The sequence below is a fragment of the Ursus maritimus genome, unplaced genomic scaffold (genome assembly GCF_017311325.1).
Source record: "Ursus maritimus isolate PB19 unplaced genomic scaffold, ASM1731132v1 scaffold_8, whole genome shotgun sequence".
NCBI lineage: Eukaryota > Metazoa > Chordata > Mammalia > Carnivora > Ursidae > Ursus > Ursus maritimus.
In genome coordinates this window covers 17,165,463-17,185,978 of record NW_024426996.1, presented here as the reverse complement: position 1 = coordinate 17,185,978, position 20,516 = coordinate 17,165,463, and the positions used below count along the sequence as shown (strand labels likewise).

General features: G+C 40.1%; 1 protein-coding gene across 3 annotated transcripts in view; it reads right to left on the bottom strand.

Moving 5' to 3' along the window:
- Positions 1 to 8,608: 8,608 nt before the first annotated feature.
- Positions 8,609 to 20,516, bottom strand: part of HPSE (heparanase) — a 33,436-nt gene continuing 21,528 nt past the window's right edge. The window contains exons 7-12 of one of the 3 annotated variants that reach the window (XM_040624944.1): positions 19,854 to 19,947; positions 18,906 to 19,012; positions 17,659 to 17,773; positions 15,446 to 15,564; positions 14,687 to 14,833; positions 8,609 to 10,190 (exon numbers count right to left, since the gene is read on the bottom strand). In XM_040624944.1, coding sequence (XP_040480878.1) covers positions 10,031 to 10,190; positions 14,687 to 14,833; positions 15,446 to 15,564; positions 17,659 to 17,773; positions 18,906 to 19,012; positions 19,854 to 19,947 — 742 coding nt within the window. In that variant the 3' untranslated portion in view covers positions 8,609 to 10,030. The other 2 variants (XM_040624945.1, XM_040624946.1) reach the window with 2 other exon arrangements.

Sequence of the window (20,516 nt, the reverse complement as noted above, 5' to 3'; positions counted from 1 at the left end):
GTGGCCCCGCACCGGCCTGAGGTCATTCCCTGGCGTCAGGTCGCGCCAGGCCTGCGCAGTGACGTCAGTGGATGACGGTCCACGCCAGCCTGGTCTGAGTGGCGGAGTGGTCCGAGCCTTTCTAGTAACGGTAAAGGAGGGTTATCGTGGTCGCTTTAACCTTAGGGGGCGGGGTTCCCCGAGGTACTTAGCGTTAGGAGGAATTCCTATTATCAGCTTTCCCAATAAATGAACAAGGAAAAAGAAAAAAGAAACAGAACAAGAAAAAGAGAAAACCTCGAAAAACCTACCAAAATACTGGTCTGCGGGCAGGTGTTTCCTTTTTAAAGCTAAAAGGGCACCAAGCGCCAAATATAAGAATGCAAATTAAAACCGTGCTCAGAGGTAAGGGACATTCATTACACAAGTGAAAACCTTAAATTTGACAGTCAATTCAGAAGAGTTTGTGTTATCAAGCTTGTGGGATGGTAGAAGCCTGCAGCTAAAACATCTGGTCGTGCTCATAATTATAGCCAGTTCTTGGATAGCGCTGGCCACCAGGCACTGTTACAGGCGCTGCGCATGTATTATCTCGTTTAACCACTTACTTAGTAACCATGGGTAAGTCACTCATTTGCATTGTAGTGTTCTAGAGAATTGGGTTTGTCTTTAAGCTCCTTTCCTTAAAACCAGAACAGTGATTCTGTGCTATCTTGAGGCTCCGATGGTGGTGAGGAGGGGGTGGCCCTTCATAATTCTCCAAAACTAGCTCACCACTTGTGCTCTGATTGTAGACAGAGGGATCAAGGCATCAGGATATTTTGCTATATAACTGTAAAGGAGAAAACACACTCCCTCCGGTATATGTTACCTCTACTCTCAGTACTCCGCTACAATGTTTCTTCACTTCTGAAACCAGATGGATGGGTTTTCCACATATTAAGCAATTCTGTGACAACTTGTGGTATCCTCTAATTTAACCCAGTGCTGGTACTAACTACCTGGAGACACCATCAGACCCCACAGCTTAAGGGCCTGGGCCCACAAGACAGCCCCTTGTGCCACTTCAGATGCTGAATGCAAGTCCAGATCATTACCCGTGCTTCGGACCTATTGGCCATAGATTGGACGTTCCGAAGACCCCTTCTGGCATTTGATTAATAAACTAGAGTGGCTCACAGAACTTAGGAAAACATTTTACTTACTATATTCCTGGTTTATTATAAAAGGGTGTAACTCAGGAACAACCGGATGGAAGAGATGCATAGGGCAAGGTGTATGGGAAAGGGCACAGAGCTTCCATGCTCCACTCTCCCCAAACCCCTGTGTGTTCACCAACCCTAAAGCTCTCTGAACCTTGTGGTTTTGGGTTTTTCGTGGACACTTCATTACATAGGCATGGTTGGTGAAATCCCTGGCCATTGGTGACTGAACTCAATCTCTAGTCCCTTTCCCTTCCTTGGATGTTGGGTGTTGGGCTGAAAGTTCCAATCCTCTAATAACACATGGGTTAGTTCCTCTGGCAACCAGCCCCCACCCTTCAGGATTTTCCAAAAGTCCCCTTGTTAACACGACTGAGGTGTGCTCAAAAGGGGCTCCTTACGAATGACAAAATACATTCCTATCACTCAGGAAGTTCTAAGGGTTTTTGAAACTTTGTGCCAGGGATTTGAGACAAAGTATATGTCTTATATAAATTTTCAATATATTCTATAAATATTTATTTATTTAGAGAGAGCTGAGTGGCATCTGGAAATTTACTTGTTCCTGCTAGCTTTGCAACTTGCTCTCAGAAGTTGAAAACTGATGAGCTCACTTTTAAGGACAGATAACTGGAGGACATTGATAAACAGTAACCTAGAGACTCCCAGTCTTTTGCAGCCAAAATAAATAGATCAACCTCAGGTAAAACACTTCAATTAATAATTTATAAACTCACCTCTAGGGGTGAGGAAAGCTCTAAAGTGACAGCCTTTGCTGATTCGGACATGTGGCATGGACTTTTCCTGCTTATCCTCACCCAGTTATAAAAGTTACAATATTTTGCTGGATTGGACTTGCTATAGAGGGACAGAAGGTCTTGCAACCCTGGTTATTGGAGAACAGTGAAGAACTTCTGAGGCTGCATTAGCTCTGGATAAGGGTACTTTTTGGGGATCGCACCTTCAGGGGATGTCACTGCAGTTGGAGGACAGGTAAGATGTTTAGGCAGAGGGCCGCCTTGCTGGAGGGGAACTCCTGTCCTTCCAGCCATCCTCAGTCATGTGTTTGGCTAAATTAATTAAACAAGGAGGCCATTAAACTGATGTGGCTTGAATGCTGTGACAGGCAAAAATCCAAGCTATAAATGCTACAGGATTATGAATTCAAAATGCTAAGAACAACCAATCACAAGTAGCCAATTAGGCTTTAAACTGTAGCCAATCAAATAATTTGCTTCTGCACTTTTTCCATGTAAAAGTGGCTCCTGTCCAGGGAGCATTCCTAACCACTTCCATTTGGAGCTGCCTGATTCAAACCAGTAAAGGCTCAAGTAAACTCTTAAAATTTTTAATACGTGTCAAGTTTCTCTTTTAACAGTTTCAATGCCTTCTTCATCTGAATTCTCAAACTCAAACCCAACAAAGACATTGCCTTGGCCTTTGGAAAGATGGGTTTCTGTAGGCATATCAAGGATCTAGATTGTTCCCAAAGTGGAATATATCTATGTCATGTGATCCTTAGTTACACTTCTTGGAAGCCTTTCAGTGTATATTTATGTAGAGGGGAAAATCCCACCTTTTCCTTTCCTTTTTATTTTTAAAGATTTTATTTATTTATTTCAGAGAGAGAGAGGGAGGGAGAGTGCGCAAGCATCAGGTGTGGGAGGAGAGAGGGAGAAGCAGACTCCCTGCTGAGCAGAGGGCCCTGGGATCATGACCTGAGCTGAAGGCAGATGCTTAACTGACTGAGCCACCCAGGTGCCCCTTTCTTTCCTTTTCATCATTTTTAGGAGATTTAAATTTGAGGTGAGAATGCTGTACATTGTCCTGTCTCTGATGAAAGGAACTCAGGGGAGGTACAGAGAAAACTGAGACTTCCAGAGTGGATAGCCCTTCCTCTGCAGCTTGGTGCAAAAGTGCTCTTCCCAGACATGGTCCTGCAATTGTCACCGTCGATGAGAGTGCCCTTGTCTGGAGCTAAGCTTCTAGTTTCCTTGATGGGCTCATTACTTTAGAGCAATCATTGGACCTGTCATCAGAGCAGTTTTTGTGTTTGTTGGAGAAAAAGCCCTAGAGCTGGATTGGGATGGGGGAGGTGAAGGGATGAAGGTGAAAGTTGAGTTTCTGAGTTCACTATTTTGTTTATTACACTATCTACCACTGAAAGTTACATGAGAGAGCAGCAGCTTTCCATTACTACTGCTGTAGCATTTGGAATTGTAGACATAGTCCTTAAACTATATATAATTTTTTTCTCCTTAAACACTAGTAGAACTTTGCTTTTTCTGTTTTACAGAACTTAAGTAATTTTCCTTTGTATTATACTAATTTTATGTTCTCATTTTGGTTGTAAATTTCTTAGATAATTAACTAAATTTAACGAAATATTTATTGAATTCTTGTTTCACAAGAGCACCGTACTTAGCACAGGGTATGCCAAAGGCGGAAAGTCCTATTGTCAAGGAGCACACAGACTAGAGGGGAAAACAGACAGTGTTCGATTCTGGGTGACAGCACTGTGTTCTCTAGACCCACGGCACTCTGGGTGCACTCCGGAAGAACATCCTGCTGAGGCTGGTGTGGTGAGGTCAAGAAAGTCTTCCAGAAGAAGCGATGTGTGGTCTGAAATCTGAAGCTCAGGTCCCAAGTAACTAAGCCAAGATAGGATAGGAGGTGGAGAGGGATGGAAGCAGGATGTGCTAGTCCAAGAGCACATACAAAGTTCTGCAGAGTAAGGAAAAAGATCTTCTGAATTGCTCGGTGCTCCTATAAAAAGCACTGGCCTCCTGGGATACTGAGATGTATATAGTGTAACGATAGAGAATGTTTGCCTTCACTTCCCCTAGAAGCATTTTATTTTTTACATACCATGAAGATCCGATTATAGCCATTTGTCTAGTGAATTGCTCTGCTCCAGAAGGGTAATAAAATTTCTTATCTCCCTGGGGGCGCCTGGGTGGCCCAGTCGTTAGGCGTCTGCCTTTGGCTGGGGTCATGATCCCGGGGTCCTGAGATCGAGCCCCACATCAGGCTCCCTGCTCGGCAGGAAGCCTGCTTCTCCCTCTCCCACTCCGCCTGCTTGTGTTCCCTCTCTTGCTGTGTCTCTCTCTGTCAAATAAATAAAATCTTTAAAGAAAAATTTCTTACCTCCCTGGAAGGGACACATAATTACAGGCCAAACTAGGCTCCTAGGTTAAGTTCTGTGTTGTTTCCCCAACAATTACCAATTCTCCTATTCTCTGAAACCACCTGTGTGTCCTACAATTCAATTCAATTCTGTAACTCATTGGACAGAGTTGGTGCAGACCCCATAAGTTAAAGGCTCAGTCCCCCAAGACTGCCTCTACCTCAGATGCCGGTAACAGATGGGGTCTTCAAGCTAACTGCACTTCTGCCTTATGGATTACAAATTAAGACATTCCTGTGATCCTCCCTCAGGTTTGATAATGCTCTAGAATGACTCACAGAACTCAAGGAAGCAATAGATTTATGATTATAGTTTATCGTAAAAGATGTAAATGAACAGCCAGATGAAGAGTTACATAGGGCGAGGTTCAGAAGGGTCCAAAACACAGACGGATCTCTGGGGAGTCAGAGTGAACCATCCCCCTGCCACATCAACATGTCCAACAACCAGGAAGCACTCTGAATCTTGTTGTTGAAGAGTTTTCATCGAGGCTTCACTTTATAGGCACTATTGATTAAATCATTGGCCATTGTTGATTGAACTTTGTCTCCAGCCTCCCTCCTCTCTCCTGAGTCTCTTGGGGCTCTTTCCTGGGTCTCTAGCTTGCTGTTCTACTCTAAAGATGTTGGACTCGTCAACCTCCATAACCATGTGTGCCAATGTCTTAAAATAAATCATATCTATATATTTATATTTTTATATAAATTCTCCTATAGAATCTCCTGGTTTTATTTCTCTAGAGAACCCTGCCTAACACAGGAGCATAGTACCTAGTAGATGGTGAATAAATTCATTCCACAAATATGTGTTTAAATGATGAGTCAAGCAAAACATTTCACTTATCGTAATCCCTCCCCCCACCCCCGTTCTCCAAGCTTTCACTTTCCATGGTTTCACTTACCAAGGTCAAACGTCATCCAGAAGCAGATGATCTTCCTTCTGATATATCATCAGAAGGTCAATAGGAGCCTAATGCTACATCACAATGCTACATAATTTACTTCACTTCATCTCATTGTACAGGCGTTTGATCATCTCACAAGAAGAAGGGTGTCCTACAAGAAGAAGGGTGAGTACAGTACAATAAGATATTTCGAGAGAGAGAGAGGGAGACCATATTTACATAACTTTTATTATAGTATATTGTTATAATTGTCCTATTTTATTAGTAGTTATTCTTAACTCTTTATAAATTATAAACTAAACTTTATCATAGGTATGTGTGCATAGAAAAAAATAACTTATTTAGGGCTTGGTATTACCCACAGTTTTAGGCATCCACTGGGGGTCTCGAAAACCATCTCCTGTGGATAAGAGAAGGCTAATGTAAAAGTGTCCTTCATTTTTATGGATTTACGTATTTTAAGTACTTCTATATTCATCATAATATTTGATCCTTGGAACAATTTTTACTTCTCTACTGTGTTTCATCTGATTTGGGGGTGAGTCCTAAAAAAGGTATTTTAGATTAAAAAAAAATCATTTGGGGCGCCTGGGTGGCTCTGTCGATTAAGCGTCTGCCTTTGGCTCAGGTCATGATCCCAGGGTCCTGGGATCAAGCCCCACATCAGGCTCCCTGCTCTGCAGCAGAACCTGCTTCTCCCTCTCCCTCTCCCTGCCGCTCCCCCTGCTTGTACTCTCTCTCTGTCAAATAAATAAAATCTTTCAAAAAAATAAATAAATGTTTAAGGAACTCGATCTACTAAGTTTGTGTGTGATTTATTAGCTGTATAAGAGTTTTTAGAATGTGCTTAGAAATAATAAGCTAAATATGCAAGTTTGCCTTATTAAGTTTGGAGTGCCGCAGAGTGGAATAAACTAGCCTTGTTATTGTCCTTTGAAAGGTCTATGGTAATCTAAATAAATATGTAAGCTGGACTTAACAAAGTAAACTATCCCCCCCCCCCAAAAAAGGAACCTAAAAACCAATTTAAAAACTAGTGGGCTGTCATCAAATGTATGAAAATAAAGAGCAGATTTGATTTAAATCGAGGGTATCATAAAAACCTATAGCATTTAGTAGGCATTTAATCTTGAAATAATAATAATTACACTGATAGAAAAGTTTTTTTAAAAAAATACTGTTTAATCTTTAAGTATCTAAATTTCTCCAGGGTTTTCCAACCCATGTCGGTAAAATTGAGAATGGAATAAAATTGGAAAAGGACAAGACTGAGTGTCCTACCTTGGAAAAAACCTCAACTCTGACCCAGACATGGAGCAAGTATGGGAATTGTTATTATCGCTATTATGTTTTTCTAAGGCATGTGCTGCGTGAGCTGGTCTACACATCATCAGTAACGTTTTCTAAAAGATCATTGAAGATATTTACAATTGAAACTAGTTATTCATTCTGCTATTTATTTTTAACACTCCTGCTTTGATTTTGTATTGCACTGTCAGATAAGACAGATGGGTGTTTATGTTAGTTTCGTTGGTAATCAAAATTCTGGTTAGAAGGATAATTAAAAGATTTACCAGTTGGGAGGTGATTCAGCAGCCTGATGAGACACATCAGAGTTTAAAAAAAAAAAAAAAGGAAAATGAATGCCATTACTGAACAGACAAGCCCTTTGAACACACGAGCTTCACAACAGGACTTAGAATTTCCTGGTACCAGGGAGATGAAGAGGCCCACAAGGCCAAAATAAAAGACAAAAGTAAATTGGAACCAATATGATTTGTAGGAAATAAATGTATATGATATGTAAATGATATGTGAGGGCTCAAAATGTCTCACCAACAGGACAGGCAAAAGCTTTCTCTAAGGAAACTTAAAACCTTAATATTAATTCATGTAATATTCATTAATATGGGGGCACATGTGTGGCTCAGTTGGTTAAGTGGCTGGCTCTTGATTTCGGCTCAGGTCATGATCTCAGGGTCCTGGGATGGAGACCCTCTGTGGGGCTCCATGCTCAGTAGAGAGTTGGCTTCAGGATTCTCTCTCCTTCTGTCCCCCCCTAAAATGAATAAATAAATCTTTGAAAAGATATTTATTAATGGATAACTAAGAGCATTCCTTTCTTCATATAACAATGCCCCCCGTTTTTCACATAATCATCTGCCATTAATAAGAGCTCATTAGTGATGATTTTTAAAAGACTCTTTAAAGGTAATAGACAATACCTTCTCAGGTTGAAATATTATTAACTTTTTCTGTATATTAAAAATCAAAACACCTCAGCTAGTTTCAAATGTGTTCTCTGCTGTCATTAAGGAACATTTGAATGGCTGCTGTGTGCCAGAAAATATGTGAGCCACAGGGAATAGGAGATGATTTAAGATATTGTAACTCTTTCTTAGGAGCCTAGAGTCAAGTTAGAAAGATACATGGATACAATTAAAATGCACCATAAGTGCCATAGTAAACGTACAACTGCCAAAGGAACAAAGAAATGGGACTAAAACTACTTAAAGGACAGGGGAGTTGCGGGAACTGGTGTTTGGGAAGGTCTTAATAAATGTGAAAGTTTGCCACAGAGAGAACAGAAGGAGCAACACCAAAGGTGCAAGGGGCTGTAGGTTCAGACCCCCAACCAGGGGGCAGGCAGGAGAACAGCATACTTTTTTTTTTTTTAATATTTTATTTATTTATTTGACAGAGAGAGCGCGTGAGCTGGAGGGAGGAACAAGGGGACAGGGAGAAGCAGGCTCCTGATGAGCAGGGAGCCTGATATGGGACTTGATGTGGGACTTGATCCCAGGACCCTGAGATCATGACCCAAGCTGAAGGCAGATGCTTAACTGACTGAGCCACCCAGCTGCCAGGGAAAAGAGAATTCTTGGCAAGAGTTAAGAGTTGAGGCTGAAGAAAGAGGCAGGTGCCGGGTTATGGAGCACCTTATTGTGACTGTAAGAAATGGAGAGCCATGTAAGAATTTTATGCAAGTCAGGGAGGACAGTTAAGAGATTATTATAATAATAGAAGTGAGAAATTAGGCTTTAAATTTAATAAGTGGCACAGGGTACAGGGAAAAGAAAAATAGACAGGACAGGACTTTGATCATGATTGAATCTACGTGATGAGGGAGGAAACTGTGTTTGTACCGGATGATCTCTTTTCTTCAAGTCAAGGCTTCTCACGTGGGGGAGGTGGCAAGGACAGATAAAGGTAGCAGGTGTTAACAGTGCTGAAGGAAAATAAGACTTGCAAACGTAGGATCTGCAGGCTTAAGGTTTTTGGTTTTTTTTTTTTTTTTTTAGCCTTAAGTTTTATTGAAAGAATAATCATGCAATATTGAGGTTATAAAAATTACTTTATTTTAAATGTGAAAATATAAAAACTACTTATATACAAAATTTAGGGGTATTGAAGCATCCAAACTCTAGGTTCTGTCTTTAGCTCCTTATAAATGTACTTAAATTTAATTGAGACAATATTCACAGAAGGCATAAATAGAAAGAGAACTATATTTCTAAAAATTAAGATACAGGAGAAAATAATTCCTTCTGTCACTGATAAAAGCACAGAACTATAGTGGTCAGTGCCATAGACTTCCCAGCACCCTCTCCATTCCAAAGGATTACTAGGAAACAATTATAGGGATCTCATTGATGTTGGTAGTGACTGGGGAGAATGGCCATGTGACCCATTCCTGACCAATAAGACATAAGGAGATGTGAGGAGAGGTTTGCTCAGAGAAGCTCTGAGAAAGGGCTCTTCAAGTCTATGAAGGGGAGGCAGAAAAAGTTGCTCATCTTTCTCTAGCTGCTGCCCGGGTTGAATGGGTCCATGGAGTAACTCCAGCCATCATGCCACCAGCTTGAGAATGAAGCCAACACTAAATGTGACGGAGCACAGAGAGGCAAAGGACCTGGTTCCTTGGTGACCCTCCCTACTTGAACTTCTTGTTGTGTGGGATTAAAAACATCCTGATGCTTTAAGCCATTTGAATCACAGTGTTCTGCTACTTGCAGCCCAAAGTTTCCCAACTAAAACAAGAACTAAAGGTAGATTAAAAGTAAACATTAACAGGTGGTTATAATGTATTGAGTTACATTTTCTCCTCTTGGCAAATCAATTTCACTTACAGTCACTGTAAAATTTCATTTGACATTTACATAATCCAGTCCCTCTGAATTGTCATTAATTCTTTTTTTGGTACTATCCCTTCTAACCGTCTGTTGTCTCTCACAGTATTGTTGACAAAGACAGAGAGAAGAGAAGCAGCAGTTGACTCTAGCTCTCTGTTTAGGTGAAAAGAGACTGTCTCTCATTTATACACAATTTGAAGATTGTGGCAGTGAACTCTTTCCATAGAGACAGCGTATAGAATAAGTGATCCTTCAATCTTTTAATGACTGTTTTTTTAAGATAAAAACAACTAAGCACTTTCTTAAAATTAATCATAGAGCCTTCATTTTCTTGCCTTCTGGCTGTCTTGGGAACATCCCTATACCTTTTTAATAACCTTAAATAAAAATAGACCATGCAAAGCCCTAAGCGTAGTGTTTGGCACAAGGTATTATTAGCGGTGGTCTACTTAGAACAAAGGACGATGCTAAATCTAGCACTGACAGTGTCCCAGGGTCCCTGCAGCTCCCACTAGTTCATCTGTAATGTATCTGCTTGCCTTCCTATAGCTTGGGTTTTGCTTTCCTCTTATCAATAAATATACTTGAAAAATTCAATCTCAGGGCTAGTGTATGCCTTTCATTTTCAGAGGCAAGCAGTAACTTTGGCATTTCTTATCACAAAAAATCCATATGAGAAAGCTGGCAAGCCCAGTGAACTTCCTGGGCGGAGAGTTTTTTCTGTCAAAGCCGGGAGGGTGTGATCGTCCACCATCTTCAGAGTTCGACCATTGAGCTGCACGGATCTGCAAAGGGGAAAGACAGATCCAAGTTAGCCCAGCTGTGTGATGCCACCTTCTCTACAAAAGTCGTCTTTTTACGACCAAAAAAATTTGTGACAGCCTGTATTATATAACTTGTATTTCAGTACTATATCGGGTAAGTATTCGACCCAGATGATCTCTGTGCTACGCTGGGAGAGCTGAGTCATTGCGACAGACCATATGGCCTGCAAAGCCTGAAATACTTACTAACTGGCCCATTACAGAAAATGGGACACACATAATCTATTCTAGGCTCCATGACGGAGGTATAAAAAAGATAAACACGACATAACTTCTGGATTTGTGGCATTTTTATCCCATAAATAATTGAAAAATTTTTTATAAAAGGCAAATAGATATATAGAATGGAACGTAAATTTCACAAATTTAACATTAAAAATGGCAATGAAACTTTCTGCTTATAACTGGGCCCATTAACCCTCTAACTCCCCACTCCCCAGGAGGCTATGCATTCATTTGCATATCTTATGTTGTTAAGATATTTTGGAAGAATATACATTGCTGGAGTGAAACAAAAATAATTGTTTCACTAAACCACAGATTCCAAAAAAATGTATGTTTTCTTTGTATTCCACTGTTGGAATTCAAATTCAAAACCAAGTCAAAAAAATGTGAAAAGTATTTTAAGGACAAGTGTTATTTTTGTGCATATTTATCATTATTTAAATCAAATTAACAGATGCTCACAGCAATAAATCCAATATAAACAAGGGCTTATAAAGAAAACCTTTAGTCTTCTTTCAGTTCCACTGATAGTTAATTCCATAATTCTAAATGATGCTTACATTGTTATGATCTTTTTCTCAAGGGCTTTTTACACTATGAAGTTTTTACAATATGAAAAACAGTTTTCTTGTTGGAAATTGGTTAATGTCAGAATTGTATGTATGTCGTATACGTAATACACGTAATATACGCGGATCACTTACAGGAGTGCCTTGCATATAGTAAGCACTGCAGAAGTATGACCTGTGGTCATTGTTATTCTGATAAATAAATATAACAGAAGTAACCTGCTAATTCGTCATAACCATTTTTAATATTTTGATGTATATTCCTTCATCTCTTTTCATCTTTTTTATGTATATACGTGCATATCTTCATTTAAACAAGAGCGAGCATACCGTACATGGTCTCCCAAAACTTGATTCTTTTTCCCTTAACATATCTTAACATTTGCTCACACACATCTTCTACGTCATTTTAACAGCTGTACAGGATTCCATTGTGTGAGCATAGTAGCTTAGTAATTGTCTAGTGTTAGACATTTGGTTGTTTCCAGTTGAGAATTATTTTAATTTTCATCTCTAAAGATCTCTCAAACTCTATCCTCACTAAGTATCAGCAGAAAAACTGGTTTCCATTTAACCTTGGTTGGCTGCCCAGCTCTGGGCTCTGTACCCACAGACGGAAGAAGATAACCATGATCGTGCTAGGGGCTATCAAGCCCGCCCTGCATTTACCCTCGGTCCACACGTGCCTGAGTTTTGTCTTACCGCCTATATCACATCCATTTTTAGATGAGATAGGGGAGGAAAGGCCATGACTGTCATCAGGAAACCACAAACAAAAAAAGGCCTTGAAAGTACCTCTCAATGCCAGTAGTAAGAGCTGTTCTGCATGAATTTGAGACCATTTTCAAGGGTACATAAAGAAGCTTCAGAAATGCTTTAGGAGACACCACAGAGCTTGAAGGTAAATCTCATCATAGTAAATTAATAGTGCAGCGGGTTCAGATGATGAAATATGGGCAAGATAATACCCAAGACCATCTGGCTACATTGTTTAATCAGCTGTAAAGATAGCTAACGGATGCTATCCATACACTGAGGATAAGCTTAAAGCATGTGCGTTATTTCTACATTGGGCTGGGTAAATCAGGGTAGGGTTTTATTCTAGGGTAGTGTCTTGTTTTGTATTTTAAAGTCAGTAGCATGGTGACAAGAAATAGAAGATATGCTTGTCAAGGTTCAGATGAAACAGAGCTGAAAGGAATTAGCAAATAAGAGGAATCTAAATTAGGGATGGTGGGTAAAATTTATCTGAGAGAAATATAAAATACTGCTTTTATGTTAAAAATATAGTCCGCCAAATATTTACTAGACACTTACTACACCAGACCTTCTGTAGACACTATACAAGTTGTTCAACTGAAAAATGATTTTTTTAAAAGATGATCATTGTTTAACCCTCTGAGGTCATTAGAATGAACAAGTGTGCAGACTGAACACTCATCAAACTTCTCTGGGATACTTTTGCAACATTTTACTTTATTTTTTGCAACATTTTAAAAGAGAAAAACGTACAAGTAATGTATACTCATCAAAGAGAATTTAGGGTAATAAAACATTATCCACAATCTCACCAGTTTTCCATTAAGTATGAAATGTGTGATCAGAATGCAATGGGGTCTGATAAATATAGCAAAGAGAAGAATCATTGAAGAAAATGGGTATACTAAGCCTGGAGAGAACAATCTAATTGTCCTGCAGACATCAGAGTTATTCTGGAGAAAATTAGGTATTTGGCATTGTTCCACATTAAGGGTAGCAAACTCAAGTGCCCACAAGAGGCAAGGAATTTATATGTACAAGTGCAGTGGGACAGGGTCACAGAGATAACAGGGTCACAGAGGGACTAAGAAGAGCCTGTCTAAACAAGCCCAGTTCAACTCCATCTCCTCGGGAAAACAAGCCCAGAGTTCCTAGAATATCTGTTTAAGAAAATTTTTTTAATGATTTGTTAATTTATTTTAGAGGTAGGGGAGGGAGAAAGGGAGAGGGAGAGAGAGAATTCCAAGCAGACTCCCTGCCAAGCGTGGAGCCCAATGCAGGGCTCTACCTCAGGACCCCAAGATCCTGACCTGAGCCAAAACCAAGAGTCAGATGCTTAACTGACTGAGACACCCAGGTGCCCCTAGAATATCTGTTTTTAAAGAATTCTTAAGCTAGAAATCCAGGTATTTTCAAAGTTATCAATTTTTTAAATGTTGGCAACTCAGTAAAAATAAAAATTAACACGGAGTGCATGACTACCTCCCCTACCAGAGAAAATAGGGGAAAAGCCCTCTAAACCCACTTGTGCACAGGCATGAGGCATAGTTTCTGACCTCTGCTCTCCAGGACAGAACTTACAACGGCAGATGGAAAGCAGAGAGAGACATTCCCCTTGCTGGAGAGGACGGCTGCTGGGAGAGGCTGCCAGATCCCAAAGAGGAGGAATCAAGCTGAACTGAATGGCCTAAACTCCCCCTCTAAGGTTGGCCTAAAATATCTCTTAACACTCTTCCAACTCTACAACTATTATTCCGTGACTTCAGAAAAGCTTTTCCCTTGTCAGCATCAGACACAAAAATACACATTTCAAAAAGTCAGAACCCAAATAGAAAAAAAGTATCTGTTAACCAAATCTGCATTATTTACATTAGGGAGGGGGAAAAAAGGTTTAAACGGCAGGAAAATGAGTAAGTAAATCATGGTATTTTTATAAAACATGCAGCCCATTAAAAATGTCTACAAAGGCTATGTATGGAAAGACATCTGTGGGTGCCCCCTCTTTCCCATTAGAGGTTTATGATTACGGTTGTAATAAAATAAAGCATAGGGAAAAAATAAGGAATGGTATCCAATGGTAATGTTTGTCTATGGAATGTAGGTCTTTGGGGAGAGCATGCTTACTGTCTTTTCAGGTTCTGATGCTAATTATCACAGAAAACATCACTCATATAGCATTTGCAGAGATGGGAGGAGATGGTGAGCATTTTGTAAACTCTTAATTTTTTACGCTCCAATGTGAGAATAGTCATGATGAAAAGAGCTCCTTCCAACACACATTGGACAGAATCTTATGATGTTTGTGTGCCTGACTCTTCCAGGCTCATGCTCATTGTGGGTGTTCTGTTGCATACAGTCTTTTATAAGACATATCCTAATGACTGGCTTTTTAAAACTAAAATGTGTTACAACCAACTTCAAATAACCCACCTAAAAGGTACACGTCCGGACGTTTTTTTCCCTTACTCTCACCAAATAAAAACACAACTTTAACACTGTAAGAGAATCACACTCAGCTCACATGGTGTAATGTGTATACCAACCCCCACGCCCTTAGTACCAATTATACATAGGTACGTTCGCTTTAGTGACTATGTTACTGAGAATTGTGTTTGTAGAGATAATCTACGTGCCATGAGGGTGCCTTGACATATCAAATTGTTTCGAAATACAAACTATTCCCTAAGGTAACTGCTAATTTGTGTTCATATCCTTCTGCTTTGGACTCGGGGTGAGTTATAACTGTATTGATAAATATTCATATATAAACTTCCTGAATATTAGGAATTGTTAGAACTTGAAATAGTTGACCTTTTTTTTTTTTTTTGCTCCCTAGCAACACTCTATTCTGATAAATACCAATCAACTTGGTGAAAGTTTAAATGAAAAAGGGAAATTACTCACTTGGAAAGCAATCCATCAAGCCCTAAAGGTTTTATGAGGTATTTGTCCACTTGTTTGTCAAACAGATGAGAGGGCAGCCTCAGGCGTTTGGTGACATTATGGAGGTTTAAAGCATACAGAGTTAAATCTCCTTCTTTATACCTTGGGCTAAAAGCAAATAGATTAACTCCATAAAAACATTTATCTAACTTAAGCAATTAAAAACTCAATTACAAAAACATAATCATGGATACTAAGAATTCGTATCTATAATGATGCTGGCCCTCTTTTTACTCTTCCTTTCATGGTTACAGTAGACGGCTGATGTGGTCCTGTTTGAAAACACGATCGAAACTATTGCTCCTCACACTACCATTTCTTGGGTGAGAGCATTCTGAGATCTCTGCTGCTTTGCCAGGCTGAGTTGCTAGGAAGCTGGTCAGCCCAACCCTGTTCAAACATAAGAAGGTTAAACAATAAAAAGTGAATTTTCTGGGTTCCTAGGAATTCAAATTATAAACCATGTAAACAGGAGCTTTTCCTAGCCTTATGAAAAAACTAAAACAAATAAGAAAATTAAATCTATGGACACTTTTCAGAATTTCCATCCAAACCATTCCCCTACTTCCTAGGGGGTCCTCACTCTTTCAAGAGTTCCCACTCACCGGAAATCACGGGTGGCTTTATTTTGACTAATTATTATTTAAGTCTCATCCTATGAGGAAGGACATATTACTGATGAAAACTTGTTGACTGGTAAAGGGTGTGTTACACACTTACTGGTTGACGTTGGTGCAATGAAGGTATACTCGAAGTTTATTTCTGTCTGGACCTTTCACACTTGCCATAAACACACTGGTGCCTACCAATTTCTTGAACAGAAGAGATAGCCAATAATCCTAGTTATGGTGGTTGGGGAGAGAAGGAACAAAAATAGATCTTATTTCTTTACTTAACAGAAACAGTGTGAGCAAACAGTTAATCCTACAGAGACCGTGACTGTTCTTCTGGAGTATTTAAATGGACTACACCTTTTGATCCACGTTCCCACCATGAATCTGAGGGCAGTTTCTTGTCTGCTGCTTTTTATCATTGGAGGACTATATTTGCACAATTCAGAGGGCCATGAGCACTAGGAGATATATCTCAAGAATGTAATTCATTGCTGAGAGAGTTTATTCTTTCTTGTCTATCATCCAAGAATTCAAAGCAAAGCTCAAAGCAGAACTTTTAGATGTGCACAACTACACGCTCACACACACACAAAGGCAAGTCTTTACAACAAAACTTCTACCAGTTTAAGAGATTAAAATAATTTCTTTTTTAAAGAATTGTAAAATTTTTAGGTAATCTCCAGACCCTACATGGGGCTCAAACCCACAACTGTGAGATCAAGAGTTGCCTGCTCCACCAACTAAGTCAGCCAGGTGCCCCTAAAATAACTTATTTTAGAACCTTACAACCCCCCTTCCTGAATAAAGTAATGGATTAGGCAACAGTCACTACTAGCTATGAAGTTAAAAAAAAAAGGTGGGGAGCAAGAGAGAGAAAAGAGAGAGACGACCAGACATTATGTGCCTCTTATTGGAAGCATGTGACATCTGTGAAGAATTATTGCAAAACAAAACAAAATCCAAAAATCTGAGTAAGTTCAAGCTTCTAGGTCTAACTGCCAGTTTCCAAGAAACAGAGGAACAAGCTAATGGATAGCACAGGAAAAATTTAGCAAAGTCCAGAACATGGGAAACACTATAGAACAAATTACCTGCTTTCTTTAGTTAATAAATTCCACAGGACAAAAAAGGAGCGGAGGGGAAACTTCAAGATTAACAGACTTAAGAGCTATTTCAACCAAATACAATATATGGATCTTGTCTGTATTCTGATGTGAACAAGCCATTAAAAACACTTGAGACAATAAGGAAAATGTGAAACACCCACTGACTAAACATTGATGATACTGAGGAATTAGTATTTTACAGTATAATAATATTTTATATTTGCATAAAGCAGATACGTATTGACCTATTTATGGATATGGTGATACATCTGAGATTTGCTTGAAAATACTCCAGTGGTTGGGAGGTGAGGAGTGGGGAGGACTACATAGTAAACAGAATTGGGGATTTATATGCTTTTCTCTCTACTTTGAAATTTTCCATAATAAAAAGTTTTGTTTTGTTTTTTTAAAGAACCCTACTCAGAGTATCCCCCAACTCTTCCTTCTTCATCTGAGGAAATGTAGACCCAACAGGGCAAACACCTTTTGTTTTTCTGCTTACATTCAAATTTTTCACTGGAGAGAAGAGTCGAATCAATTATAAAGGAGATCTAACTCCAGTGTCATGTGGTGACTATTAGAGTGGAAAGCATTCAGGCCTCAGAGCCGGGATTTGTATAGGATTCTAGAGTAACATGGGACAGCTGTGTGACTCCCCTAATTACCCAACCATGTCTCAGTTTGAACTTCCTCATCTGAAAAATGGATCTAAGACCCTGCCTTGCCAACTCCCAGGATGGTTATGCAAATCAAATAAGAAAAGTCATGTGGGGGCGCCTGAGTGGCTCATTCAGTTGGGCTTCCAACTCTTGATTTCGGCCCAGGTCACGATCTCAGGGTTGTGAGATCGAGCCCCACCTGGGCTCCTCGCTCCGTGTGGAGCCTGCCTAAGATTCTCTCTCCCTCTGCTCCTCCCCCCTCCATGCTTGCTCCCTCTCAAATAAATAAATGAAATCTTAAATAAAATTAAATTTAAAAATCCCATATTATGTCCCAAGTGACCCACATTAAAAACATTATCCTGCTTCTCAGTTTCTTCTCTTGGGACACAAAAGTATTAAAAGGTTTCTTCCAATTCATCATTCCACGGATTGGCTGCCTATTCAGAGTACCGAATTTCCTGAGAGGATTGATTCTTCATAGGAGGTTGGAACAAGAGGCCCTCAGTATACTCCAGGCTACTCACAGCAATGGGAAAACAACAATCACTTACAGGTAGAGGTTCGAAGTTTTCATCCACTAAGTGGTAGTTTCCGGCTCCGAAGAGCACTTGCCTCATCACCACTTCTATGCCCATTCTGGCCGACAGGCCCAATTTATCCAGCCACCTGGAACAGAGTAAGGCCCAGCTCTCTTCATGTTTGGAAACCAAAGAAACTCAATTCTAATTATGCTTTATTCTGATTAATTCATCTATGTGGGAGGAATTGACAGGAAACCAGAGAAGTGGTATCAATTACAAATAAGCCACTCTAATGAAATGGGACTATCCTTCCCTTCTCATGTTCCCACATTTGAGCATGACAATAAATCCTAGAATACTATAAATATGCCATAGGTGTTCCTTTCGGGGTAAGAGGAGTTCTACTAAGCAGAGTGGATAAATTCTCGCCCTAGAGGCAATCATTCTCAGTCTTGCTGGATACCCTCCCCACCTCTCCACCCCCAGACCCATGTGAGGAAGAAAAGGTTGAAGAAGAAAAGGCAGCTTGTAGTCATCGGTAGTAAAATGTGAAGTAAGTAGAATCACACCTAGACTGTTGTGGCTATCTCCCTGCCCCCCTCCATCTTTGGCTAATGGCAAGACAAACATCTTCATTCTTAACTCTCCTCCTCATGCCCCCATGAGCAAAAAGGATTCGTTCTTTATTGTGGATTTACAAGAATGAGGGTAGGAGGGGAAAGAGAATAAGTCCCCATTGTGAGGATACAGAACTATAGGTTAAGAATGTTCATGGAGTTATGGAAGGTAAGTACACCAGCTGTTTACAGCAATCAAGTTCGTTGTGGCTGGATGACGAGGGTGATTTCGTAAGTCTTTAAACGCACTGGTAGCTCCTCTGGTATGACCTCATACTTCAGACTCTAAACTCCCTGGGAATCTACGAATAGAGCTACACGTACACTAAGGATCCTTCTCAGACTCGAACGTCTGGATGCACTCTTTCATGATCTCTTTCAGAGGAAGGACTCCTTGGCATATTTACGGGCCATAATTAAGGAACAGCACTTCTAAAACAATTCATTCATACAATGATTAATTTGGAACACCCATTACAGATGTCCAACAAACTTCAGGAAAACATTTTCTTGCAAAATCTGGCATGAATCTTGGGTCTCTGCCATAGAAACCGTCTTTGATCCGCTGTGTGGCGGATGAGCCGTCTCAACAGAAGCTGTTTAATAAAAGGCCAGGAGGACGTTGCAGGCTGATCCCCGAGGCGGTGCTGCTTCACTCACATAAAGCCAGCCACAAAGGTGTTAGACAGCAAGGGCGCTCCACCCCCATACGCAGAGCTCGTTTCTCCTAACCAAACCTTCTTGTGGGGTCGGGTCTCCTCAACAACCTATGGAACAGGAGAGTCCCCATTACATTTGCAGACAAGCTGACCAACTATGGTGTCAAAGCCTCGTATTCCCAGACTGATTTGTCCAATATACTTAAAAATATGTTCATGGTCATTTAGGTTTGGGCAATTTACTTTTATGGGAAGACTAAGTGTGGAAGGGATGTAAATCCTCCCTTCCTATGGCCTTGGAGAGTTAATGCTACCAAAAGGCTACTGGAAGTGCTTTTAATTTTTAATCGAAACACACGGGTAAGACCTGATGCTAAGGGGGGACCGAAAGTGACTAAGTGCCTGTTATCTAAAGAAAAACACGTAATTGTATATCCGTATGGAATTTAGAATTCGCTAGACTGCATAATAAACACTCTGGATTTACAGAAGTCCCTCCTTGTCCATGGTTTCGCCTTCTGTAGTATCGGTTACCTGCGGTCAACTGTGGTCTGGAAGCTGATGATCCTCCCAACCTGTCATCAGTAGGTCACTAGTAGCCTAACGCCACGTCACAATACATATGTCATTCGTCTCACTCCATCTCATCACGAAGCATTTTATCATCTCACGTCATCGCAAGAAGACCACATTTGAGAGAGACCGCATTCACCTAACTTTTATTATAGTGTATTGTTATAATTGTTCCATTTTATTACTATTGTTGTTAATCTCTTACTGTGCCTAATTTATCAGTTAAACTTTATCATAGGAACGTATGTTTAGGAAAAAGTATATAGAGGGTTTGATATTATCTGTGGTTCCAGGCATCCACTGAGGGTCTTGGACCATAGCCCCTAGAGAGAAAGGGGACACGCTCCATTAGAAAAAAAAAAAAAAAGACTATTACCTGGAAAACTTTTTGCACAGATGAAGTAAAAGTGTCCAACACATCAGGGTTTAGGAAATCTTCTTTGGTAGCAATTCGTCCATTCAAGTAGTAGCTAAATTATTCAGAGAATATTCAGAAAAAAGTAACTGTACTTTCTGCTTTTAAGTTAATTGGCTACCTGGCTCTCCTTCCTACCTCTTCCCATCCCTCTGTTATTTAAAAAAAAAAAAAAAAGGCAGAACTTCTGGCAAGAAGAGACCAAGATGGAAGAGGATCTGTTATTCTGTTTTCTGTTTTTTTTTAAGGTTTTATTTATTTGACAGAGAGAGAGAGAGCACAAGCAGGAGGAGCGGCAGGCAGAGGGAGAAGCAGGCTCCCCGCTTAGCAGAGAGCCAGCCGTGGGATTTGATCCCAGGACCCTGGGATCATGGCCCGGGCCGAAGGCAGAGGCCTAACCGGCTGAGCCACCCAGGCGCCCCGCAGTTATTCTGTCTGGAAAAGACACAGTCAGAAGTGCAGTACTTATAGGTTACCTGTTCTTTGACAAGTATAGTGATTTCAGCTACTCATCTGCTCCATGATTTAAATGATAGTGTGCCTCGATCTTACGGGAACTACCACATGATTTAAAATAAAGTTTAAATTTTTGTTTTATTAATATTAGAAGTCTAGTACATTGCT